We start from the raw sequence: 27496 nt of genomic DNA, 5'->3' as shown, positions 1-27496 counted from the left end.
AATTATACTTTGCATTTATTCGGTTGTCTTGAATGTTTAGTTTCCTTTAACCTGAAACAACTCCTCCGCCTTACTTTGTCTTTCTTGACCTTGACATTTTTGAAAAGTAGAGCCTTTTATTTGCAGAACATCACTCATTTTTTGTTTGGCTGATGTTCCCTGAACCTTGAATTCAGATTATGCATTTTGACAGGAATATAATATGATTGCAGGAGGTACATGATGTTGGTCTGTTCCAATATTAATAATGTTTATTTTGATCACTTGGTTGTGGTGGAGGCTGCCAGAACTCTCCACTGTAAACTTATTATTTTCCCCTAGATAGCTAAAAAGTAATTTGGGAAGAGATACTTTGAGAATTTTCCTTATCACACATTAACCCTCAAGTTTCCATATCCATGATGATTTTCTAACTCTGTCATTCCTTCTATATTAGCAGATAGGATTCTGTTCTAAGGAAGATCTCTTTATTTTCCATTACTTACTCATTTTTTAAATTTATATCAGAATAGACTTGTGGATTCTTATTTGATTCCATAGGTTATAATCCAGTAACATCATTATTTATTTTTGATGCTCAGATCATCCCAGATTTGGCCACTGGGAGCCCCTTCAGGCTGGCTCCTGTGTTCTTTTGATATAACCCCAGTGTTCATTGAGCACTTACTTTCCTACTTTCTGGCACAAGGAGAGATTTCAGGTTCATCTCATTCTTTCTTTGCCAAAATCTGTTCTCCAAGAAACCCTGGTTCCCCTTTTTGGAGAATGGCATTTAGAAACCAAGATGCCCATTGTCAGCGGTATGTCATTGCTTCTCTGGGCTCTCTCAGTGGACAAAGCCAGGAAATCTGTGTAAAACCACAAGTTCCTACTGATACCTCTAATTCTAATCCAACATCACATGGCATATTCCCTCTTTTTGTAATTCCCTTTTTTGAACTGTGAGAAAATTGGCTGCTATTACCTTCAGTATATTTTCTCATCTACTCAAGCCTAATCTACCAAGTAGAGGTCAATATTTATTTACAGATTTGGGGGGAAGGAGGATGGATAGTGAGATTCACACATTTTTTTTTAAAGTTTACTTATTTATGGGCACCTGGATGACTCAGTTGGTTTTGAGTGTCCAACTTCGGCTCAGGTCAAGATCTTGTGGTTCGTGGGTTCGAGCACTGTGTTGGGCTCTGTGCTGACAGCTCAGAGCCTGGAGCCCGCTTCAGATTCTGTGTCTCCTTCTCTCTCTCTCTCCCTCCCTCCCCCCCCTCTCAAAAATAAATATTAATTTTTTTTAAGTTTATTTATTTTGAGAGAGAGAGACAGAGAGAGAGAGAGAGAGAGAGAGAGAGAAAGAGAACACAAGCCAGGGGTAGAAGGCAGAGAGAAAGAGAGAAAGAATCCCAAGCAAGCTCCACACCAAGTGTGGAGCCCAACTCAGGACTCAGTCTCATGACCATGAAATCATAACCTGAGCCAAACCAAGTTGGACGATTAACTGACTAAGCCACCCAGGTGTCCCGAGATGCACACCTTTTAAGGCATAATTTGATGACTTTTGACAAATGCCTTCATTGATGAGACTCACATCCCTACCAAGATATAGAATATTTTCACCATTTTCATTGCCTCAGCAATTTGACACCCCCAGATGCAACCAATTTTTTCATTTTATTCCACCATAAATTAGATTTACCTGTTCTAGGTCCTTATATAATTGAAAACACTGAACTCTTTTATGTCTGGCGTTCTTGGTTCCACATAACGTTTGTATCTACAAAGTTCATTCACACTGCTGTGTATATCTGTAGTTTGTTCCTCTTTACCGTTGACTAATTTTCTATTGTACAAATCTGTTTAACCATTCTGGGATGCCCATTTGGGTTGTTTCCAGCCTGAGGTTATTATGGAAAATAACTTCTTTGAACATTTTTGTACAAGTCTTTGCAAAGACACACTGTTCATTTAGCTTGAAGTAATTGCTCAGAAGTGAAATTCTTGAGTCATCGGGTATTTAACTTTATAGGAAGCTGCCAAACATTTTCCCAAAGCAGTCGTACCATTTTTCACTCCTGCTAGCAACAGAGGAGTATCCTAGTTAATCCACTTTTGCCAACATTTGGTATTTTCAGTCTTTTTAATTTTAGCCATTATAGTGAGTTTGGGATGGTATCTCACTGTGATTATAATTTGTACGTTTCCCTAATGCATAACACTTTTGAGCACTTTTTTATGGGTTTATTGGCCTTTTGTATATTTTCTTTGTGAATGCCCAAGTCTTTTGCTCATTAAATATTTTGAGGTCATTTTCTTACTGGTCTTTAAAAATACATTTTGGGTGCAAGTCATTTGTGAAATAAATGTTTCATGAATATATATTGTTTCAGTCTATGGTTTTCCATTCCATTTTCTTTTTTAAATTTAATTTAACTTAATTTTTTAATGTTTATGCATTTTTGAGAGGGAGAGAGTGTGAGGGGAGGAGGGGCAGAGAGAGAGGGAGACAAAGGATCCGAAGCAGGCTCCACATTGTCAGTGCAAAGCTGGACATGGAGCTCAAACCCACAACATGAGATCATGACCTGAGCCAAAGTCTGACACTCAACTGACTGAGCCACCCAGGTGGCACCAGTTTTTTTAAATTTCAGTGAGAGAACGAGTGCGAGTGGGTGAGAGGGACAGAGGGACAGAGAGAGAGAGAGAATCCCAATCCCAAGACCCTGGGATCATGACCTGAGCCAAAATCAAGAGTCGAATGCTCAACTGACTGAGCACCCAGGCGTCCCTTTCCTATTCTTTTGTTTAAGTTTTTATTATTTATTTGGAGAGAGAGAGAGAAAGCTCGAGGGGAGGGGCAGAGAGAGAGGAGAGAGGCAGAATCCCAAGCAGGCTCCACACTTCCATTGCAGAGCCCGATGTGGGGCTCAAACTCACAACCATGAGATCATGACCTGAGCTGAAGTCAGACACTTAACTGACCTAGCCACCCAGATGCCCCTCCTATTCGTTTTCTTAACTATGTCTTGTCATTAGCAGAAGTTTTCAATTCTGACAAAGCTAATTTATCAAACTTTTATTTTTTAAAATTTTTTAAAAGTTTATTTTTTTGAGAGAGAGAGAAAGATTTAGAGCACAATTGGGAGAGGGGCGGGGGGGAGAGAGAGGGAGAGAGAGAGAGAGAGAGAGAGAGAGAGAGAATCCTAAGCGGGCTCTGCACCCCGTTAGCACAGAGCCCAATGTGGGGCTCGAACTCATGAACCCTGAGACCATGACCTGAGCTGACCAAGAGTTCGATGGTTAACCGAATGAGCCACCTAGGCATCCCTAATTTGTCAAACTTTTAAATGGCTATTTGCTTTCTATATCCAAAGAAATGTTTTCCTGCCTCCAGGTTGTGGATCTCAAGTACTTTACATTAATGCTGGAATCAAATGAACAAATTTTTCTTCCTCTTTTTTTAATCTTTAAAAAGACTTTTTAAAATATTTACTTTTGAGAGAGAAAGGGAGAGAGACAGAGCACAAGTAGGGGAAGGACATAGAGAGAGAAGGAGACACAGAATCCAAAGCAGGCTCCAGGCTCTGAGCTGTCAGTGCAGAGTCTGATGCGGAGCTCAAACTTGGGAAGCTGGAGATCATGACCTGAGCCTAAGTCAGACGTTTATTTTTTTATTTTTTATAATTTTTTTAATGTTTATTTATTTTTGAAAGAGACAGAATGTGGGCGGGGGAGGGGCAGAGAGAAAGGGAGACAGAATCTGAAGCCGACTCCAGGCTCTGAGCAAGCTGACAGCAGAGTGTGACGCGGGGCTTGAACTCACAAACTGTGAGATCATGACCTGAGCCGAAGTCAGACGCTTAACTGACTGAGCCACCCAGGTGCCCCCAGACGTCTAACCGACTGAGCCACCCAGGCGCCCCAGCAAATTTTTCTCCTTTAAACTCAGAAGGCCAAGAGCCAAACAGACTTTTTCTGGTGAGCAAATGAAACATTTTAAAGGACATCTAAGAGATAAGGAACGAGAGCGTTGGGTTCTTAGGACTAAAATCTCGGGACTAAAAGTCGCTTTTTCAAGTGGAATAAGCCTCACATGTTGTCGATGGAGCTTAGATTAGAGTCATCAACCAGGGTGAATCACTTGCAATCTGAGAACACCTAACAAAGCCGCCGCACTCCTTCCCACGATCACAAGGATTTGGGGGGAGTGGGTTCAAGGGTGTCAGTTTAGGAGGCTGCATGGTATTTGAGTCATTCAACGAAGAGTCCGTCTGTTCAAGAAGGCAGGCTGTAGAGCATAGATTGGGGACACGGTCCCACAGTGCAGCCAGCTCATGTGGTATGCCACAGTGCCTCAGTGTTTTTCTTTTCTTTCCTTACTTTAAAGACAACCATAATTTAAAAAACTCATGAAGTGTAAACATCAAAATTTTGAAAAGGTACACAGTGAAATATATCCCTCCCACCTTTACCTTCCACAACAGATAACCCCTGTTACTGGTTTTCTTGCGTATCCTTTAAGAGATTTTGGAAGCATTTATAAGATATTATACATATGGAGTATCTCCCTTCTTTGTTATATAAATGGTATCTACTGTGTACATTGTTCTGCCTCTTGCTTTTCTCTTTTTTTAAGTTCATTTATTTTTGAGAGAGAGAGAGAAAAATCGTGAGTGGGGGAGGGGCAGAGAGAGTGGGAGAGAGAGAATCCCAGGCAGGCTCCACATGCAGGTCGAGATCATGACCTGAGCTGAAGGGGGACGCTTAATGAACTAAGCCACCCAGGCGTCTCTCATCTTGCTTTTTTCGATCAGTGATATGCGTTGGAGTGTTTTCCATATCAGTACATAAAAGTATTTTTCATTCTTTTCTACTCCTGCATAGTATTCCATTGCACGGATGGGGCAGCAGAATGGCAGAATGACGTGCACGCGCGTGTCCGTACGCTCGTGCTTGTGCACACCGTTCCAAGCCACGAGCTCAGCTCCTACTAAAGTATTAAGCCACACAAAAGCCACTTAATGTTTCCATTTCCAGCTTTCCAACTTGGCACCCCTAAGAGTCTGGCTGAAAGCTTCCCGTGCTGATTTATTCATCCAGGCCTTTATTTTATTTATTTTTTTTTTAATTTTTTTTTTAACGTTTATTTATTTTTGAGACAGAGAGAGACACAGCATGAACGGGGGAGGGGCAGAGAGAGAGGGAGACACAGAATCGGAAGCAGGCTCCAGGCTCTGAGCCGTCAGCCCAGAGCCCAACGCGGGGCTGGAACTCGCGGACCGCGAGATCGTGACCTGAGCTGAAGTCGGACGCTCAACCGACTGAGCCACCCAGGCGCCCCCATCCAGGCCTTTATTGACGGACATTTAACTTTTCGGGTTTTTGCTCTTTCTTTCAAGCATTGCTTCAGTGAAAAACCTCGTATGTACATCATTTTGCATACCTGCAACTGTGACTGTAAAATAAATTCGTAGAAGTAAAGTTGCTGAGTCAAAGGGTATATACACATGGAGTTTTGATAGACGTGACCAAATTGCCCTTAATAGGAATTATCCCAATGCCGGTAATGTATGAAAGCCCCTATTTTCCCACTCTTATGGCTAACCTACATGTTATCAATCTTTTGGATCTTTACCAATCCAATAAGCAATAAATAAATCTCAGTGACTTTTAGTTTGGCTTGATAATATTATAAGTAAGGATGAGTATCCTTTCAGATCTTTAATGGACATCTATATTTCCTTTTCAGTTGTATGTTTTTAAAGATTTATATTTTATTGTTATCACTTTTCAAGTGAGTTCTATGCCCTATGTGGGCTTTGCACTCATGACCCCATGATCAAGAGTCACATGCTCTACTCATTGAGCCAGCCAGGTGCCCCTCGTTTGTACTTTTTAATTGAGTTGATGATCATTTTATTATTGTTTTCTAGGTGCATTTTATACCCAACATCTTTTTTCTTCTTTTAAAGTTTATTTATTTATTATGAGAGAGACAGAAACAGCGTGAGTGGGGGAAGGGCAGAGAGAGAAGGAGAGAGAGAATCCTAAGCAGGTTCCACACTGTCAGCATGGAGCCCAATGTGGGGCTTGAATTCATGAAATCGTCAGATCATGACCTGAGCTGAAACCGAGAGTTGGATGTTTAACCAACTAAGCCACCCAGGTGTCCCTATACCCAACATTTTTTTTAAAGTCACGTTTATTGAAGAATAAATTGCATACAATGAGATTTAACTTCTCATGGAGCTGTCCCTTGTATGTGGAACGCCTTGCTACTCATTGGTGCTTACTTATTTGAAAAACTCAGGCTCATCAACTGCAGTGAGAGAGTTACAGGGAGCAGGTTACACTCAGGCCAAGATTTCAAAAGTCTCATATATACAGGCAGTGTGTTCAATGGAAAGAATGTAAGCTCTGGAATCTGATAATTTGGGCTCCTGTCTTTGCCGTGTATTAACTATGCGATTTTGTTCAGATTGTGTCACCTCTTTGGGTCTCAGTTTCCTCATCAGTTAAAAAACCCCTCAAAATCAAATCCCATCAGATAACATAATGAAAGCACACTGTCCAGTGCCAACACGAACTGGAGCTTAATAAACGTGTTTCCCTTTTCTCCAGTGACAGCCAGTCACTCCAGACACCATGCCCTGGGGCAGCAGAATGGCAGAATGACGTGTCCGCGCGTGTGCATACACTCGTGCTTGTGCACACCATTCCAAACCATGAGCTCAGCTCCTACGAAAGTATTAAGCAACAAAAAAGCCACTTATGTTTCTATTTCCAGCTTTCCGACTTGGCACCCCTAGAGTCTGGCTGAAAGCTTCCCGTGCTAATAAAATGGGCTCAAAGAGAAAATACATCTAAGAGAAGACATTTCAAGAATGAGTAATTGCTCCTTTTCAGTAAAGAGTTACTCGAAACCACCCTGCCAAACCTGTTCTGCCTTGTTGATTGTGCTTGAACAGGCTTCTTCCTGCTACCATGACCTGTTGATGCAACTGCCCTAGATTAATAAAGAGTTTCAGAAAAAGAACTTGTCCCCCAGACCTTGGAGTTTTGGTCTTTTCTGTTCCCAGCAGTGAACCCTCTGTCTACCGTGAGGGAGGCAAGACAATCACGGCAGAACTAACGAAGAATCATTTTCTCCCCACCCAGCCAGACAAAAATGGATGAGGTATGCTGCTATCCTGAAGGTGCCAAATGGGCACCTGAGGTCCTAGGGTTGCCCAGGCTGGGTGGCAAAGACCTATTTCCAGGCCTTGCAAAGAAGCAGCTAGGTCGCCTCTCAGTTGATTTCGCTTGCAGGGTAGAGTGGGCTAAAGATTGGGTGAAGTCCTCAGGAGGATCTCCCTTTCTCACCAGCCATGGTCATGAGTTCTCAGCCATAGCTATGTTTATACCACCTGGAAGACCTGGTGTGAGCTTCTAAAGCTGGTGCCCTATGTCCTGCTGTTGTTTCCAAATAGAAAGATCAAGTTTTCGCCTTCTGAATCTACTTTATGGCAGTGAGGTCTCAGTTCAGAAAGAAAAGGTAGGGGATAAAGCCATAGTTGTATGACCCTCCCCAGAGAGGCATCTATCAACAGATCAGCCCTCTCTGAGCTGGAAGTACGGGTCAGAGTGCAGAGACAAGTACATCTCTGGGATTCAGCTTCTACTCCGCCTTTCAGGGCCCCGAGGTATGTGAAGGGAATAAGAATTGTGGCTTCCGAAAGGTGCCTAGTAGATAGAAGAGTCAGCAGCCACTGATGGCTGCAAAGTGGGGCTGAAGCCTCTTATTGGAAGGGAGAGGGGAAATGACTCTGAGTTCCAGAGCTCATCCCTTGTGTGACCCTGAAGAGGCCTGGAAGGATTCCCGGATGTGTGTGGAATTCAAGAGAGCTGGGTTTTTAGAAGTGATTCTTATTACTGACGATGCAAACATTATTCACCATTTACTGCATGCCTAACCATGTGCTAGGTGATTTATAAGAATTATCTTATGCAGTCCTTACAACCATGATCACATGACGTAGGTATTATTATTGTCTCCCTTTTACAGATGAGGGAGCTAAGCCAGGAAGAGGTTAAGCAACTTCCCTAAGGTCCAAGCAATAGTTTATGGTCCTGGGATTCAAACACAGGCATTTTGGCTCTAGTAGTTGTTTGTTACTACTACATGGTGTTTCTTTTTGATGAAGTTGTCTTATCATAGTTCTTACCATATAAGGCTATACAGTTATTTGTTTAAATGCCTACCACGTACACTAAACTCGATGGTGGGCACAGCACATTCTTCATTTTCCCGTTGATGGTGGCCAACACTGACCTGAACACCAGCCCAGTGGTCAGCAAGCATTTATTGAATAAATATTAAATAACTGAATATTACTTTCAGTGCCTTAGCACAGGGGAAAGATGAGAGAGAGAGAGATGGAGGGAGGTATAGGTTACAAAGGCACTAAGGACTCAAGTCCTCTGGTGGTTCCAATGGAAATTACCATGTTAAGCTGGTTACTTCCAAACTGGGTTAGGTATGACCCACGGTGGCAGCTGTATACACTATTTCTTGTCCACGATGCTTTTCTGTACTTCTTCCTTGAAAACAGTACCCCACCCCCCAACCCAACTCTTGGATACTCCTGCCTCACCCCTTGAGGTTTCAATGGGACTGTTATTACAAGTTTCCACCCATCCCTACCCAAGGAAGACTCTTGACTCAAGCCTGGCCATTCAGACCCCTCCCTGGATTTTGGTGCTAGAAGAATGGAATTTTGGAGATATTTGAGGCTGTCTTACCTGGTTGCATGGAGGAACCCAGGCTGCAACATGGGAGGATGAAGCCAATGTGCAAAGAGAAGCAGTCAAGCAGAGATGAGATGAGAGATGGGGAGAAAGAGACCAAGTAACATTTTTTAAGACCACACCTGGAGATAAATATACCCTAAGATGTCCCTGATTTCTGGGCCTTTATAGGTAACTATTTGCCAATGCTAGTTTAAGTTGGTTTTGTCACATATAACTAAGATAATTATTCTTTTTTTAAAAAGATTTTATTTATTTTTTAAATTTTTTAACGTTTATTCATTTTTGAGAGACGGAGCATTAGTGGGGAAGGGGCAGAGAGAGAGGGAAACACAGAATCTAAAGCAGGCTCTAGGCTCTGAGCCGTCGGCACAGAGCCCGATGTGGGGCTCGAACTCACGTACTGCGAGATCATGACCTGAGCCGAAGTCGGACGCTCAGCCGACTGAGCCACCCAGGTGCCCCCAAAAAATTTTATTTTTTAAGTAATCTCTACACCCAATGTAGGGCTTGAACTCACCACCCTGATATCAAGAATCGCATGCTCTACTGACTGAGCTGACCAGGTGCCCCTAAGATAATTATTTTTTAATAGAGTAACCTGTAGTAGGGTTTTCAAATACAGGAAAAAAATTCATGGGACATACTTCAACTGAAAATTATCCATTGTTTATCTGAAATTCAAATTTAACTGGCCATGATGTATTTAGCTGGCAACTTTATCCTACAGGGATGTACCACAGGGTACCAGGGGATGTGTCAAACCACATGACAAATGTAACATATGAGTCAATGCTGGGAATTTTTTTTTTTTGGAAGGGTTAAACTTTAGTAATTTAATTGGGTAATTGAAAAATATTTTTATATTAGAATAACTATAGGGGCGCCTGGGCGGCTCAGTCAGTTAAGCGTCTGACTTCGGTTCAGCTCATGACCTCACACTTCGTGACTTTGAGCCCCACATCAGGCTCTGTGCTGGTAGCTCAGAGCCTGGAGCCTGCTTTGGTTTCTGTGTCTCCGTCTCTCTCTGCCCCTCCCCCACTCATTCTCCTTCTCTCTCTCTCTCTCTCTCAAAAATGAATAAACATTAAAAAAGGTAAAATAACTATAGATAAAATATGAACTGTAACAATTAAGACAGTTGGTAGGGGCACATAAATAGACCAACCAAAGGAACAACCCAAAAGCCCAGAAATGAAATAGTATTTATAGAAGAATTTAGTACATGATAAAAGTAGCATTTCAAATTAGTAGAAAAAATAACAGGGGCGCCTGGGTGGCTCAGTCGGTTAAGTGTCCGACTTCGGCTCAGGTCTTGATCTCACGGTCCGGTCCGTGAGTTCAAGCCCCGCATCAGGCTCTGTGCTGACTGCTCAGAGCCTGGAGCCTGTTTCGGATTCTGTGTCTCCCTCTCTCTCTGACCCTCCCCTGTTCATGCTCTGTCTCTCTCTGTCTCAAAAATAAATAAATGTTAAAAAAAAAAATAACAAATTATTCAATAACTGGTGCTGGGATAATTGGCTTCCTGTTTATGAAAAGAAAAATTAGGTTAGATCCCTGTTTCACACTTTAAAACAAATTCCAGGGGTGCCTGGGTGGTTCAGTTGGTTAAGCATCCAACTTCAGCTCAGGTCATGATCTCATGTTCCATGAGTTTGAGCCCCACATAGGGCTCTGTGCTGACAGCTCAGAGCCTGGAGCCTGCTTCAGATTCTGTGTCTCCTTCACTCTCTGCCGCTCCCCTGCTCACAATCTGTCTCTGTCTCTCTCTCTCTCAAAAAATAAATATTAAAAAAAAAATTTAAACAAATTCCAGATAGGGGTGTCTGGGAGGCTCAGTTGGTTCAGCATCTGACTCTTGATCTCAGCTCAGGTCATGATCTCACAGTTCGTGGGCTTGAGTCCCAGGTCAGGCTCCACTCTGACAGAACCTGCTTGGAATTCTCTCTCTTCCTCTCTCTCTGTCCCTCCCCTGCTCGTGCTCGCTCTCTCTCTCTCTCTCTCTCAAAATTAAGAAAAAGAAAAAGAAAGAAAATTAAAAACAACCAAAAAAATGCCAGATAGATAAAAAGATACAAACCTGAAAAAATGACATAATAAAAGAACAAGAAAAAATATCATGGAATTAAAACAATTTCAGAAAGGGGAAGTATGACATAAAACCTGGAAACTGTAAAAGAACAGATTAATAAGTTTAACTGAAATACAAATTAAAAGTTTTTTTTCATGACAAAAACCACCCAAAATAAGGCCAGACAATTAACAAATGGAAAATATTTGCAACTCATATTATAATAATGCTAATTTTGCTAATATCTAAGGAGTTCTCTATGAATAAAAAAAAAAAAAAAAGGATGAGGCTAACCCTAGGCGAAAGGGCAAAGGACATGAAAAACAATCTAAATGGAGGGCTCTGTAGATTTCTTAAGACCTTTTTTTTTTAAGATTTTTTATTTTTAAGTAATCTCTATACCCAACATGGGGCTTGAATTCACAATCTCAAGATTGAGAGTAACATGCTCCACTGACTGAGCCAGCCAGGCGCCCTGATTCTTTAAGCATCTTAAACATATGAAGAAAAATGCTCAACTTTATAAGAGAAATAAAAATTATAACACAATGACACTTTTAACCTATTAGATTGAAAAGATGAAAAAGCACTCTTAAATGCAATCATAACAGAGAGAAATTTTACAATATTTTTCAAACTTACAGATGCAAAACTCTAACATATTAATTCTAGTTCTAGAAATCCACTCTACAAATCTATATGCCAATTAACTGTGTATTTCAGCATCATTATTATAGCAAAAGACAGGAAACAATTTAAGCGTTCATCAATAGCAGACTGGTTAATATTGAGGTACATCTATACAATAAAATACTATGCAGTATTGGGAAATAGAATCAGGAAATGTTATGTTTATGTTTGCATGTACGTGGTCTATCTCTGGAAGGATATGCGAGAAACTGGTAAGGGTGTGTATGTGTGGGAACATACTTTTGTCCTTCTCTAATTTTCCACCATGTGTACTGATTACTTATTCAAAAATAAATAAATAAAATACATTTTAAGTGTTAAAATACCTTAAGAGAAATAAAAAAATATAAATATGTTATTTATAAAGTAGATTGCAAACATTGTGAGCTTTTAACATATCATACAACAGTTCAAGGGCATTTCAAGCTCAGGTAGGCACTTGGGATTCTCACCCTATACCTGGGGGAATAAGGGTGATAAATGAACCCTCCAGTTGCTTGGGACACTAGAGGAAGTGTGAAAAGCACTGCTTTACAGATATTAAGGCCCATAGACCAGACTCAGGGGAGTTACCGTTTGGAACTTGGAAGTAAGGTCATGCTTTGAGTCCTGGAAAACAGAGACCACTCTAAGTCTTTAAAACAGAGGGAATTTAAATCAGAGAATTGGCTTATAAGAAGTGTTGGCAGAGATAAAAAGTGGAAAGAGAAAAGTGAAGTAGCTCAGAGAGGAGCAAGAAATTAGTGCTGCCCTCACGCTGGAGGGACAGAAGAAGGACATCTTGTTACCAGAGCCCAAGGCCTGGAACTGCTGGAAGTTGGAGCCAGGTAGGTCGGAAGAGACAGCCTGAGATTGGGGGTACTCTGCCTTTTTCTTCAATCTCTCCATTTCCAGGCCTCCCTTAGATGGTGCCCAGCAACTCAGCCTAGAAGGCAACCAGCACAGGAATCCAAGATTCCCAGCCTTTGAGGTATCATACTACCCCCACCACCACCACCATACTGAAAAGGGTGAGGGAAGGGTGAGGAATGAATTTGAAGGTAAAGCAGGTGCAAGATCAGCCCAGAGGGAAGTTAGGGGGGAAAAAACCAAGACGTAGTGGACAAATCTCTCTCCTCCGAAAAGAATCAACTCGGGGTGCCTGGGTGGCTCAGTTGGTTAAGCATCCGACTTTGGCTCAGGTCATGATCTAGCTGTTGGTGACTTCAAGTCCTGTATTGGGCTCTGTGCTGATAGCTCAGAGCCCAGAGCCTGCTTTGGATTCTGTGTCTCATTCTCTCTCTGACCCTCCCCTGCTTGTGCTCTGTCTCTTTCTGTCTCTCAAAAATAAATAAATGTAAAAAAAAAAATTGAAAAGAATCAACTCAGGGTGTCTACACAAAGGTGGGTTTCTAGAACTGCAATATTAAGGCCCAGATATTTTCTTTAAAATATCTTTTAGAGCTAGTTTGTTCAAACCAGGATCTAACCCTGAACCGTATACTACATCTGATTGTTATGTCTGTTAAAAACATTTTAATCTAGAATGACATCTTTTCTTGACTTGGTGAAGGAAAGGGGCCCTTTGTCCCAGAGACTCTCCCACCTTCTGGTTGTTTGCTGCCTTTTGCTTTCTTTAGCTTGATCCTCTTGTCTATCCTAGAACTTCATTGGATCTAAGTGGAACACTTTTGGTAAGAATAGGTCACAGTTGACTATGTCTATTTAATGTTAGCATCCTAGCAGGAGATACGTAATACCCAATTGTTCCACCATCAATAATGCTAACATTTACCACTCTTAGAGTAGTGAAAGCCTGATAATTTCATCCTGCAGTTAACTTTTAAGAGAGGAAATCATCTTTATGGTACACTAACCTTGTTGAAGCTCAGTGTCCCCATTTGAAATGTGAACAATAGGATTATTGAATAGATCAAATAAATTAATGCATTCAAAGCACCTAGGACATAGTCAACATTCAAATAAGGTAGCAATTATTATTATTTTGGTTGCAACTCCACCACCAGAGAATATGGAACAGTAGAATCAAAAGCTCTACCTCTCCATTCCCAACATTTATTCCCCTTTTCTGAGCGGTCAGGCCATTTGGGAGTCTGATTGACCAGGCTGAAAGTTTGGCCCTGTCGCTAGAACAGGTTAGATCTGTGGACAAGATACTTCTATCAATATCCTCTTATGTAAAAACATAACTGCCATATGTGGAGGACTTAGTATGTACAGATATTGCCCTAAACACTTTACAAGCATTTTCACATTTAATCGTTCCTTAAGCCCCACAAGTAAGAATTATTACCCATTATTTTCCAGTCGAGGAAAATGAGGCTCAGAAAGATTAGATAACTTTCTCAAGCAGCAAGGCTAGGAAGCGGGAGATGGGACTTGAAACTGGGGGTTCTGGGGGCGCCTGGGTGGCTCAGTCGGTTAAGCGGCCGACTTCGGCTCAGGTCGCGATCTCACGGGGTCCGTGAGTTCAAGCCCGGCGTCGGGCTCTATGCTGATGGCTCAGAGCCTGGAGCCTGCTTCCGATTCTGTGTCTCCCTCTCTCTCTGACCCTCCCCCGTTCATGCTCTGTCTCTCTCTGTCTCAAAAATAAATAAACGTTAAAAAAAATTAAAAAAAAAAAAAAAGAAACTGGGGGTTCTATCATTTCCTAGGGTTAATGAGACTTAAAAAAGAGACGCCATGTAAAATCGCTTGCACCAAGCTTATTGCTTTAGGAAACCCATTATTTCACAGTTGTCACCTTCTCAGCAAGCTGTCTTATTTAAAGTTGAAATTCTCCCTTCCTTGCGTCACTCCCCAACTCCCACTCCTCCTCTACTCAACTCCATCTAACCTACTACATATTGACTTTATTATTTGTCTCCCCCAACTCCTAGGGCCTACCCCAGGAGGGCAGGGCATTTGTTTCGTTCACTGCTGTCTTCTCTCAGCATTTATAGCAGGGCCTGGCACATAGCAGGCGATCCTTAGAAAGTCGTCCAAAGAATGAATACCATGCTTCCGGGAAGCATCAAGAATCAGGATTACATGAGCGTGGATTGAACCTCGCAGGGACCCTTCGAGCACCCCTTCCCGCCTAGCTGTAAGTGACGGGATGAAGAGAAAAGCCCCGCCCCTCGACCGGCCGCAGCGGGTAAGGCGGTCGCAGCGCAGCGCGGCGGCGGATTGGACGGCTGCGTAGGGTTCCCGGAGTCGCGTTTGACTCATCGGTTCCGCGGCGTCGGCGCTTGTTGTGTGCGTCACTTCCGGGTGGCGCGGGACGGAGTGGCCAACGGTCTGGAAAGCAACATGCCTAAGTGAGTGGGGGCTCGAATCTGGGGGTGTTCGCGGTCACGGTCGCCATTGTGGCCCAGGAAGGGGAGTGCAGAGCGGATTCTAGCTCTTGAAGTTTCCCGGGAAGCGAGGGCGTGTGGGGGAGGAAGCCCGGGAGTTCTGGATACTGTCGTCTTTCGGTGTGTGTAGGTCGACCCCGCGCGACGCAACAGAAAAGCCTGGTTTGTGTCAGGTCGCTTAGATTGACGTCTTTGGATCGTGCATAGGTCTTTTTATATTTTACCTTCGTTGAACTGCCCACGTGGATGGGCATCTGTTAACTGGTTGTCGTCTTTTTCTCTATCTTCTACCCCTTTCCAGGTTTTATTGTGACTACTGCGACACATACCTCACCCATGACTCTGTAAGTAGTGTTTCTTTTCAGTTTCAAAACACCTTGTATGTGAAAGATCAGATTTTGGGGGGGTATAAATGTGTGCTTTTCATGCTGTTGAGCTTTAAGTGCTCCTGCTTGGAAAAAATAACCTGGGTTTCTTTTCCTGCATCCTTCCTGTAACTGGTTTCGTAATTTGAAATGATTGGCCTTCCAGCAGTTAGTGTTTTGAGTTGAGACCCAAAGTAATAAAGCTGTAGCAGAATTGAAGGTGCAAAAAATTTACATGACAAGTAAAAATTGCAGGAACGTGTCCTGAAGTTCAAATATTTGATTCTGACAAGGCATTCAGACATTTTATTGATTAAACTGGAAAGAAATGCCCAAATTTACAACCTGAATGCTGTACTTCTATTTAATTTAAAACTGCTTAAAAAAAAAAAAAACTGCTTAACAAATAATAACTAAGATTGAATATTTACTGTGTGTCAGGCAGTGTTCCAGATGCTTTACCTGTATCATGTTGTTTAATGCTCATGATAAGCCTATATGGTTAGCATTATCTCCATTTTACAGAGGAGGAAACTGAGGCAGAGTATGGATTAATGACTGACTGGATGTTACTAAACCAGTAAGTTGTACAGAGCTGGAAGAAGAGCCTAGGCAGTATAACTTTAGGGTTTCTATGCCAGCAGCTCTCAAACATTTTTTGTCTCGTGGTCCTTTTACACTCTTGAAAATTACTGAGTTCTTTTATTATTATTATTATTATTATTATTTTAATGTTTATTTTTGAGAGAGAGAGAGAGGAAAAAGCATGAGTGGGGGAGGGGCAGAGAGAGGGAGACGTAGAATCCGAAGCAGGCTCCAGGCTCTGAGCTGTCAGCACAGAGCTGGACACGGGGCTCAAACTGACAGAACTATGAGACCGTGACCTGAACCAAGGTCGAACGCCCAACCAACTGAGCCACCCAGGCGCCCCAAAAATTACCAATTAAAAAAAAATTCTTAAAAAGTTCTTAAGGGGTACTTGGGTGGCTCAGTCTGTTAAGCATCTGACTTCAGCTCAGGTCATGATCTCACAGTTCATGGGTTCGAGCCCCACATAGGGCTCTGTGCTGACAGCTCGGAGCCTGGAGCCTGCTTCAGATACTGTGTCTCCCTCTGTCTCTGCCTTTCCCTTGTTTGCACTCTGTCTCTCTCTCTCTCTCAAAAAAAAATTTAAAAAAAAAGTTACAGGGCTTATATTAACTATTAATATTTGCTGTGTTTGAAATTAAAACCTACAATTTTAAAAATACCAATTGATTTGAAAGTAACAATAACAAACTTTTTATCTGTGATGCAAATAACCTTTTAAAATGAAAAATAGGAGCTCCTCGGTGGCTCAGTCAGTTAAGCGACTGACTCTTGATCTCAGCTTAGGTCTTGATGTAAGGGTAGTGAGTTCAAACCCTGCGTTGGGCTCTGCACTGGACATGGAGCCTACATATAAAATAATAACAGCAAAATAAAAGTGGAACGTAGCTATTTAAAAAAAATTAGTGTGAAGAATGGCATTGCTATAACCTTTTTGCAAACCTCTGTAATGTCTGACTTAATGGAAGACCACTGGATTCTTATGTTCTGGATTAAACTTGTTGCACTTTGTTTTGGTTCAATTATAGGAAAAATCCAGCCTCCCGTGGATAAGGAGTTGAAAAAAAAGAGGAGTACCTTACTAGCCTTTTTAGATAATTGTGGATATTCTTTAATACTTTAAATACTTTTAATACTACACCCAGACTCAACACATGGTTAGCTGTAGTGTGGAAACTTAAACCATATTAGACTTTTAACACTCTGCTACATCAAAACTTGTTGGTCTGTCTTGCACTTTGAGTGAATCTTTTACCAGAAAGGATTTTGTAACATGCTCTGGTCATATGGAAAATGAATATTGGAATATTGGTTCACTCAGTTACACAAATCTTCCAAGTGTTGACACATTTGATTATGTACCATAAAAATTCGCATTAATGAGGCTGTAATCAGAAATGGCTTTTTAAAAAATTTTTTTAAATTAAATTACAATTTTTTTAATTAAAAAAATTTTTTTACTGTTTATTTTTGAGAGACAGAAACAGAGCACGAGTGGGGGAAGGGCAGAGACAGAGACGGAGACACAGAATCTGAAGCAGGGTCCAGGCTCTGAGCTGTCTGCACAGAGTCTGATGCGGGGCTGAAACCACGAGCTGTGAGATGATGACTGAGCCGAAGTCGGACACTCAACCTACTGAGCCACCCAGGGGCCCCAAAGTTTATTTATTCTTGAGAGAGAGGCAGTGCGCTAGCAGGGCGGGGACAGAGAGAGACAAGGAGGGGGAGACACAGAATCTGAAGCAGGCTCCGTGATGTCAGTGCAGGGCCTGATGCGGGGCTGGAACCCACGGACTGCGAGATCATGACCTGAGCCAAAGTTGGACGCGTAACCAACTGAGCCATCCCGGCGCCCCCAACCTTGTGATTTTTAAATCAGTTTTATTGAGTTATACTTTATGTTAGATTAAATGCATATGTTTTAAGTGTACAGTGTGATGACTTGGCAAATACTTAACAGTTTGCTGTGTGCATTGAGATAATAGAACATTCCATCACCCCAGAAAATTCCTTTGTGTTTTTTTGCAGTCAGTACCCTGTACCCTTGGCCCCGACTGATCTGGTTTTTATTATGAAAGATCAGTGTTACTGGTTTTAAAACTTGATATGAATGGAATTTTATAGTATATATTCTGTGTTTCTCTTTTTTTTTTTTTTTTTTGCTGAGCATGCTTTTGAGATTTGTCCATATTGTATCAGTGATTGGTTCTTTCTGATTAATATTCCATTGTACCATGAACATGTGATTATAACATGATTGAGATACTGCTTGTAAATTACACAGCATGGTGTCTCGTAAGTGGTAGGTGTTAAATAAATGTTAACTTAAACATATGGTTATAACTGTGTGGAGTTTATCTTATATCAGTTTTACCTTGGTAAAGGTCTTAAAGAACAAAAGGATTAGTGGGCTAGAGGCAAAAGTTTGTATGTGATTCACATAGTCTGTATTCTAGACCCATAGTCATTTAAAAGAAGATATTCTTATAAACAGTATAATTTAGATGTATGTGGACTATATTATTTTGCTATAGAATGACCTAAGAAAGGTCACTAAAGGGGCGCCTGGTGGCTCAGTCGGTTAAGCATCCGACTTCGGCTCAGGTCATGATCTCACAATCCATGAGTTCAAGCCCCGCATCAGGCTCTGTGCTGACAGCTCAGAGCCTGGAGCCTGCCTCGGATTCTGTTGTCTCCCTCTCTCTCTGACCCTCCCTGTTCGTGTTCTGTCTCTCTCTGTCTCAAAAATAGATAAACATTAAAAGAAATTTTTTTTAAGAAAGGGCATTAAAATGGCATTATGGGGGCGCCTGGGTGGCTCAGTCGGTTGAGCGCCGACTTTGGCTCAGGTCATGGTCTCGCGGTCCGTGAGTTCGAGCCCCGCGTCGGGCCCCTGTGCTGACAGCTCAGAGCCCGGAGCCTGTTTCAGATTCTGTGTCTCCCTCTCTCTGACCCTCCCCCATTCATGCTCTGTGTCTCTCTGTCTCAAAAATAAATAAACGTTAAAAAAAAATAAAGTAAAATAAAATGGCATTATGTTCTAGATCAGGAGTTTGCAAACTTTTCCTTAAAGTGCCACATTGTAATTATTTTAAGTTTGTGGACCATATAGTTTTTGTTGTGATGACTTTGTAGGGAAAAAAAAATAGTAAAACTCAATTCTGCTTTGTAGGGGAAAAAATAGTACATACACAAACGGATGTGGCGGTGTTCCACTAATTTGTTTTACAAAATCAGGTGGCCGGCCCGTGGGCCATAGTTTGCGGACCTCTGGTTTAGATAATATAGTAGATAAATTACCACAGTGTGTTATTGGATAATGTTTATAAATAATGCTTTAGCACCCAGCTTAAGCGTATAGAGGTAGCCAGGCTACTTACATAAAGGAAAGGCTTTATAAAATTTCTAGTTTGGGAAACTTGTTTCTACGGCTGATCTGACCTTTTTGTTTTACAGCCATCTGTGAGAAAGACACACTGCAGTGGTAGGAAACACAAAGAGAATGTGAAAGACTACTATCAGAAATGGATGGAAGAGCAAGCGCAGAGCCTGATCGACAAAACAAGTATGTTTCAGTCTCTTGTTCTGATGCGGGAGAATGGTCCCATTCTTTCTCATCCCTGTCTCTCTGTTGTTTTGCACAGAAGCAACTCATTCTGAGTGATAAATAGGAACATTCTGGTGTGTTGAATGAAAGAATTAGAAGGTCATTAGTTTCTCAGGGGATATAGGAACACATTAATATTAATTGTTGAGGTTAGAGCAATCAGGTATTGATTACATTGGGAAGCGGGGCAGAGAAGAATGAATTGCCTAATGATTCTTTATTGACACGGACCAGATTTTATAGCCAATTTATGTGAAATCTTTCTTGTAGTGATCATAGGTTTTAGAACTATTTTCCTTTTGTAATAGGAAAAGGTGAGAGGTGGGTTTATAGTTAACCTTCAAAGACTCTGAGAGACCCTGGGTTTCTTAGTCTTGTAATCCTGACAAAGACAACTGCTCAAAAAGGAAGCTGATGTGACACAATAATCTGGGTATGTTTTGGACCTCTGTTGGACATGCCATACTCTTTTTGTTTAATTAGGGAAATTTTTGTTTAGGTTAATTGAGTTCAAGACACAAGAAGTGAGCCTGGAGCCTGACACAGGGCTTGATCTCATGAACCATGGGATCATGACCTGAGCCAAAATCAAGAGTCGGACGCTTAACCCACTGAGCCACTCAAGCGCCCCAGCGTATTTTTAATTTTAATTCCAGTATGGTTAACTATGAGTATATATTTAAGTATTTATTTGTGACTTTTTTTTTTTTTAACGTCTATTCATTTTTGAGACAGGGAGAGACAGAGCATGAATGGGGGAAGGTCAGAGCGAGAGGGAGACACAGAATCCGAAACAGGCTCCAGGCTCTGAGCTGTCAGCACAGAGCCCGACGCGGGGCTTGAACTCATGGACTGTGAGATCATGACCTGAGCTGAAGTCGGACACCCAACCGACTGAGCCACTCAGGCACCCCTATTTGTGACTTTTTGTAAAGCCCAAATAAATGATCTTCAATTTCTTTTCATTTGTGCCTCATATTGTCAGAAAGAAAAAAGTTGATTGTATTGGACATTTTTTAAGATCATATCCTCCTTCAGGGTGGGCTCTTTAAAATCTTTGGTTTCTCGGGGTGCCTGGGTGGCTCAGTCGGTTAAGCGGCCGACTTTGGCTCAGGTCATGATCTCACGGTCCCATGAGTTCGAGCCCCGCGTCAGGCTCTGTGCTGACAGCTCAGAGCCTGGAGCCTGTTTCGGATTCTTTGTGTCTCCCTCTCTCTGCCCCTACCCCGTTCATGCTCTGTCTCTCTCTGTCTCAAAAATAAATAAACGTTAAAAAAAAAAAATTAAAAAAAAAAAATCTTTGGTTTCTCATTCATGTCTCTTAGCTCAGTACATTAATTTCAAAACTGATAAACCATAATGACAGTTCTGTAAAGCCTGACCTTTGGGCAGGTATCGCACTTTTTTTTTTTTTTTTTAAGTTTATTTATTTTAAGAGAGCACAAGTGGGGGAGGGTCAGAAATAGAGGAGACAGAGAATCCCAAACAGGCTCCATGCTGTCAGCGCAGAGCCGGATGTGGGGCTTGAATTCATGAAACTGTGAGATCATGACCTGAGCCAAAACCAAGAGTCAGATGGTTAACCTACTGAGCCACCCAGGTGCGCCCCCAACATTTTTCAAACAAAACTGAATGGTTCAAATTGGTTGTAAACCACATCTACAGATTAAAGATGATTGCCTCTCTTTGGTAAGACATTGGTAGGTATGAGGTCTCCACTCCAGGCTCTCATAGTTAATTCAGCCATAGCAATGTTGACTAAATAAATATAGGTTAAAAAACCCAAAGCAGTAAACCAGTTAATTGTAATTTTTGCTGGTAAGTACTTACAGTTGATTTAAAAACTGTAGAGGCCATGATGTAGTAATCTTAAATGAATACTTTTTAGAGTGAAATCATTGTGAAATGAAAGAAAAGGGATATTTTCGTAAATGGGTTGTTGAGTTCTTATTAGTGTGTGTTTTTTTTCTCCAAAGCTGCTGCATTTCAGCAAGGAAAGATTCCTCCTACTCCATTCTCTGCTCCTCCTCCTGCAGGGGCGATGATTCCACCTCCCCCTAGTCTCCGTAAGTTTATGGAGTTTTTATCTTAACAGCTATAATTTAAGGGGGTGCAGATTATCCTTTGATTTTGTTGGATTATTTTACAGTTGGCTTTTGAGTGCCCGTTGAATGAATACATAGACAGTAAAAGAAAATAACATCAGTGGTATAATTTCTGAAATGTCTGCAGAGTTACCTCCTGATTGCATTATTACTAGGATATTGTATTTATGACATCCCAAGCGGGTTCAAGACAATTGATTCAGTGGAAAGGTCAGAATGTACCTGTGATTAGATGAGCTAATATATGAAGAGGTATTGATGAGTACATTAAATTATTTATTGCTCTGAACCCAACACTGAAGGATTAAAGTGTAGTGGATCAACTCTTCAGCATTTCTTCCTATCTCCTAACCCACCTAACACAAATATATACATCTTGGGAAAACCAAGAATTGGACAGTTGAAAGTGGGGTGAATCAAAGGCCTCTCTTCTCCGAGAAGGTTTTTGTTTCTAAATGACAGAAGGTGATAACTAGGCCATAAGTTCCGTGGCTCTCCTGGAAGGGCTTAGGATTGAAATTGAATTCAGAAACCTAAAATCAGTCCTGTAAGTAGCCACGGATATGAACAGAAGTGGGCTGTTTATAATTGCACACTAATGCAGGTAGACAACTAATGGCCCACCAAACCTTTCTTGGGCTTCCACCATCCTGGGGCTGGTCAGGCCTTGGGTCACAGCAACTGTCAGGTTACCTGTCTGTCTTATTCTGTATCTTGGCTGGCTGGCACCCAACCCCATTATTTTTAATAGTAGAATAATCTGTAGTATGAATGTGCCATAATTAACCTCACCATTTTCTTATTGTGGGACATTTAAGTTATTCCAAACTGTTGTAAATGATGCTGTCAGGAATATCTCTGCATACACGTCTGTGTATTTCCAAAAAATCTTTTAAAAATTTTGATTTTTTTTAAGTAAAAGAAGATATATATTAAAAAAAAATTTTTAATGTTTATTTTTGAGAGAGAGCAAGGAAGAGGTCAGAAAGAGAGGGATACAGAGGATACGAGGCAGGCTCTGTGCTGACAGTAGAGTCAATGTGGGGCTCGAACTCCCCAACTCTGAGATCATGACCTGAACCAAAGTTGGATATTTAATCGCCTGAGCTACCCAGGCGCCCCAGAGGTTTTGATTTTCTTAAAAACAGATCTGAAATTACATACTTGTGGCTTAAATTTGTCAGCAACTCTACAGAAGGCATAATACCCTTTAAAAAAATATTTTAGGGGCACCTGGGTGGCTCAGTCGGTTAAGCGTCCGACTTCAGCTCAGGTCACGATCTCATGGTCCGTGAGTTCGAGCCCCGCGTCGGGCTCTGGGCTGATGATGGCCCAGAGCCTGGAGCCTGCTTCTGATTCTGTGTCTCCCTCTCTCTCTGACCCTCCCCCGTTCATGCTCTGCCTCTCTCTGTCTCAAAAATAAATAAACGTTAAAAAAATATTTAAAAAAAAAAAAAAATATTTTAACTTCTGGAATTTTTTTTAACCTGTGCTGACTTCATTTTATACTTCTGTCTAGGCAGTATTGTCCTTGTTTTTTAGTCATAAAGTTTGTGGCATATTGATTTTTGTGGATCTACTGTTATAAAAGAAACCATAAGAAGTCTATTATTCTAGAACTTGGGCTGGGCCATGAGGCCCTACTAGTTTCATAGAAGAGGAAATGTTAATATGCAAGCATATCTTAAACTCAGCCCCCATTCGTTATTCCAGCGGGTCCTCCTCGCCCTGGTATGATGCCAGCACCCCATATGGGGGGCCCTCCCATGATGCCAATGATGGGCCCTCCTCCTCCTGGGATGATGCCAGTGGGACCTGGTAAGTTTGAATCTCTTTCCTTTTAGGATGCTTCATTGTGTTTTAGTTCTCCATTTAAATGGAATTCTTAATACATTGTCTAAATGTATTATTGCAGTAAACTATACTTGGTGAATCCGTAATGATAAAGAAAAATAAATATGTGTTTTAGCAGTATAATTGAATGATATCCAAAGGCCTTGTGCTACTAAAAACGGAATAAGGCTGCCTTTTTTTCCTTCTCCCTCCCTCCTGTTTCCTTGCCTCCTCCTGACTTGTGGTCATTTATAATGAAGAGAAAGGTAGTTGAGGTTTTCCAAAGGGGATAAGGTAGGTAAATAATTGTACTGCTACTTTTTTCAGTTTTGATCTGGAGCAGTGCTACCTCTTGTTGCTGATTCAATCTTTAGTTAACTAGGCCAAATTAGTGTATGAAAAAAGCCTTAGCCCTGTAGTTAGTCGTTTATTCAGGAAGGGGGGAAAAACCCACCTCAAACATTGTATTTTAACATAAACATAAATATATACTAATTTGCAGATTTTTCTGATACCTGGTCAGGGCCTTTGCTTTGAAAACGAGTCTGCTGATTGGAGCACCATATATTTCTTGCCTAAACCGATAAACCATACCTATAATGCATTCTTTCCCAACTTTAGTTTCTATTTCTTTCAAGGTTAGAAACCTTGTGAGGCCATCTAGTTCCAATCTTTTATAATTCTCTGACCTATCAAATTTGTGAGGATTTGGGATAATTGTTTTTCTAAATATCCACATAGTTTTCATGGAAACAGTTCTTTTTTATATACTCATTTTTATTTACTTGCAGAAGTTAAATTCTATAATAAGAATAAATACAATAGACATAAGCCTACAACTCAACTGGTAAGACAAGGTGCAGAGGTATTAGATAGAGTAGCTTTTTAGCTAGAAGCATTCACTGTGCTTGCTACGGGTATCATTTAGAATGATAGGAGTAGAGTATAGGTAAGAGTTCCTTACGAAGCCAAAACAAAGTGATTTAGATGATGTCTTTTGCATTCTTTTTTCTTCCCCCCTCTTTTTTGAGAGTGAGAGCGAGCCTGTGTGTGCACTCTGCATGTGGAGGAGAGGCAGAGGAAGAGGGAGAGAGAATCTTAAGCAGGCTCCATGCCCAGCCTGGAGCTCTGTTTTGCTACCCTGAGATCATGACCTGAGCCACCCAGGCATCCCTTCTTTTACATTCTTAAATCAAGGTCACAAATTCAAATTCCTAGAGGGTTTAGGGATATAGCGAACTGGGAATGCATGACACACCTAAAGATAAGGCTTCTAGAACTTAGCTTCAGCCTGCAGTTGACATTTGAGAATGCAGGCTTGGTGTTGCCAGTTCTCCTGAGTATTTTGTTGTTTTCACCAGGATAAAATAATACTGTGGGATTTGAATTAAAATAATTAGTTCAGGGTGGGCAAGGATAAGAACGGGTTGGCATAAGATAGAACGATGGCCATCGGTGAATAATGATGGAAGCTGGATGATGGGTACATGGATGTCCATTATACTCTTTTCATTCTTGTGTATGTGTGAATATTTCCATAACAAAAAGTTGAAAAAGGGTATCTAGACTTACTAGTAATTAGACTTCTTAGTTGCCAGTGTTGGCAACTGATTGAAAGTAAATGTACTGTGGAGACCAAAGTAAACAAGTTTTCAGGTGCCTCATTTTCAGTCTTTGGTCTAGATGAGTTTCTTCTAGGAAATGCTGAATATAGGTTATGTTATGTTGGGGTTTTTAATAAGATCCTTAGAAGTTTAGTATTATTTTCTGTTCCTTTTGAAATTGATCTTAGAAACATTTGTACCTGTTGAATTTTGTGTCTTTGCATATACTTGTGTTTTACTTTTTGTGATAAGGCTGTATTCGGCTTTGAATATAGTTTTCTCTTGAACTATTACAAACCTTTAATCAAAATGGTTTAGTAAGGAGTTAGGTAAATTTTTATATTTGAAGAGAAGATCTATAACATGAAAATCATGAGGCATAATAATAAAATGAATACCCGTGAACCCACCACTCAGCTGAGGAAGTAGAATATTGCCAATTCTGTGAAGCTGCCTGTACTCCTCCCCAACCCCCACCTCTGCTTGCCCTCCCTTCCCTGGCTCATTTATTTGGCTGGTGTATTGATGGGACACTTCAAAAAAGTCCTTAACAGTTTCTAAAATGCATTAGAAAAATTAGATTTGTGTGTGTGCGCTAATTGTTGTAAATCACATTATTGCCTGTTTTTCTTGACTTGAGTGAAGTATGGTTACTAACAGGTTCTCAGCATGGGCCTCCTGCTCACCTTTCCTACAACTCCGAACAAACGCTTAGTGGTAAGATTGTCCTCTGTGCCTGTGTACATTCATGAAATAGCTCCTGGTTATATGGTGGATAGAACTGATTAAGAGAGCTGACTGGGTAACATGTGACTTAGTTGTGAATTTCCCTGAGTGAGAAAAGGTCAATTTAGGGAACTAGTGTCCCTAGTGGTTTCTGGAAAGCACTCTATTAATAGTTCCCCCTTACTATCATTAGATCATGATTCCCATATGATTCTTGTGTTGACCTTTGTTCTTTGTTTGAGAATGTCTAAGTAATTTACAGATGTGATGAATTTGTTGCATTTCTTCTGTCAAGTATGTCTTTCTTCCAGCATTTTGCAGGGGGGCTACTTTTTGTCTTTAATTGAAGTCCCATTAAGCTCTCTCATAAGTAGTAGTTTCTGACTCTCTTTTTTCCTTTTCTTTGTTTTGTCCTGCAGCTCCTGGAATGAGGCCGCCTATGGGAGGCCACATGCCAATGATGCCTGGGCCCCCAATGATGAGACCTCCCGCCCGTCCCATGATGGTACCCACTCGGCCAGGAATGACTCGACCAGACAGATAAGGAGAGACAGGAACCTGTTTATATCCATTTTATATTACTTGTTCTTCACCAGGAGATCATGGTGCTGTGACTATGGGTGTTTTCTAACAGCATGACAAGGAAGACTTGCTCCCCCTTCCTATCAAACAGAGAATAGTTTTTGCAAGGGAGTAGTGGGACAAAAAAAAAAAAAAGCAATTTCCATTTGTATCGTGAAATGTGAAAATAAAATTGTCAACTGTTTTAGTTAAAAATGTGTTCCCTTTTTTCTCCCCTCTGTATTCCTTGTGCATCATAAAAGAGATGAGTATTCCAGTTGTATTTCTCTAACTCATTCTCTCTTTAGCATGCCCTCTTCTGCATGACATTTTTCCCCCTTAGCTATGGAGTGAGTCCCTTTGGACACCCTGCCTTTATTTAGTAAAGTTTTCATGTGCAAGATTTGGTAAATCTAACACTTGTAGAGCTTTTTGTTGATTAAAATAATAAATAGCACAATTGGTTACTTTTTCACATGAACAGCATTTGGGGTAGTAAGTGGAAAATTTTAAGTCTTCTGCTGAAGTAGGGAAAAAGACTTTTCAGTGTGTGCATGTCAGCTAAAGATGGCAAGAAGGGCCTTAACCTCAGCTTCTCGTTTCTCTTAGTTCCTCTTTTCCATGGGTTTCAATAATCAGAAAACTTTCTAATAGCCATGGTAAAATTCTGCAGATTTCCATGGTACAGAAGTTGTCTACAGAATATCATTTGTTATATCACTGGGCTACTAAGTGGGATATTTTCAGAGCAACATTTAGAAAGCAAGCCATTGGCACTGTTCGTATTCAGTTTGATGTAAAATCTGAGCTGCTATTTGGCATTGCAAATGGGAATAAAAGTTGTAATCTTTGGGGAGGGCAGTTTAGCAGTATCTATCAAAATTACCTTTGACTTAACATTTCCATGCCTAGGAATTTATTCTACAGATAGACTTGCATATGTACAAAATAACATGTACAAGATTATGAGTTGTAGCAAAAGATTGGCAATAATGTATGTGTCCATCGAAGGGGCCAGATTTATCAAGTATGATAAATCTACCAAATGGCATATACTAGGCATGTTAAAATAGAATAAAGAAGCTCTCTGTGGGAAAAGATCTCCAAGATACACATTGTTCTGAACCTTGATTTGTTCAAAATGTATTATTCACTGCTGTTCTTATTTAAAGGAAATATCTATGTACCTGTGTACACATAAAGGATCTTTGGAAGGACATATAAGCAACTGGT

General features: G+C 41.0%; 1 protein-coding gene and 1 long non-coding RNA gene across 2 annotated transcripts in view; both read left to right on the top strand.

The window, feature by feature from the left end:
• Positions 1-7040, top strand: part of LOC125938339 (uncharacterized) — a 40636-nt gene extending 33596 nt beyond the window's left edge. The window contains exon 2 of the long non-coding RNA XR_007462672.1: positions 6779-7040. This is a non-coding gene — a long non-coding RNA (uncharacterized LOC125938339). The remainder of the gene's footprint in view (positions 1-6778) is intronic.
• Positions 7041-14634: 7594 nt separating this feature from the next.
• On the top strand, positions 14635-26479 carry SNRPC (small nuclear ribonucleoprotein polypeptide C). The gene is made up of 6 exons (XM_049653415.1): positions 14635-14838; positions 15176-15218; positions 19284-19392; positions 21411-21500; positions 23253-23357; positions 26122-26479. The coding sequence occupies exons 1-6, from the start codon at positions 14831-14833 to the stop codon at positions 26244-26246; spliced, it is 480 nt and encodes a 159-aa protein (XP_049509372.1). The 5' UTR covers positions 14635-14830; the 3' UTR covers positions 26247-26479.
• Positions 26480-27496: the final 1017 nt, after the last annotated feature.

Source organism: Panthera uncia, assembly GCF_023721935.1.
Source record: "Panthera uncia isolate 11264 chromosome B2 unlocalized genomic scaffold, Puncia_PCG_1.0 HiC_scaffold_24, whole genome shotgun sequence".
NCBI classification, from domain to species: domain Eukaryota; kingdom Metazoa; phylum Chordata; class Mammalia; order Carnivora; family Felidae; genus Panthera; species Panthera uncia.
This window is presented reverse-complemented; position numbering and strand designations above follow the sequence as displayed.

Excerpts from the sequence above, each read along its gene's own strand:
- SNRPC (XM_049653415.1), top strand. Across the intron at positions 19,393-21,410 it reads GAGCCTGATCGACAAAACAA|CTGCTGCATTTCAGCAAGGA; the intron begins GTATGTTTCAGT and ends TTTTCTCCAAAG. Across the intron at positions 21,501-23,252 it reads TCCACCTCCCCCTAGTCTCC|CGGGTCCTCCTCGCCCTGGT; the intron begins GTAAGTTTATGG and ends TCGTTATTCCAG.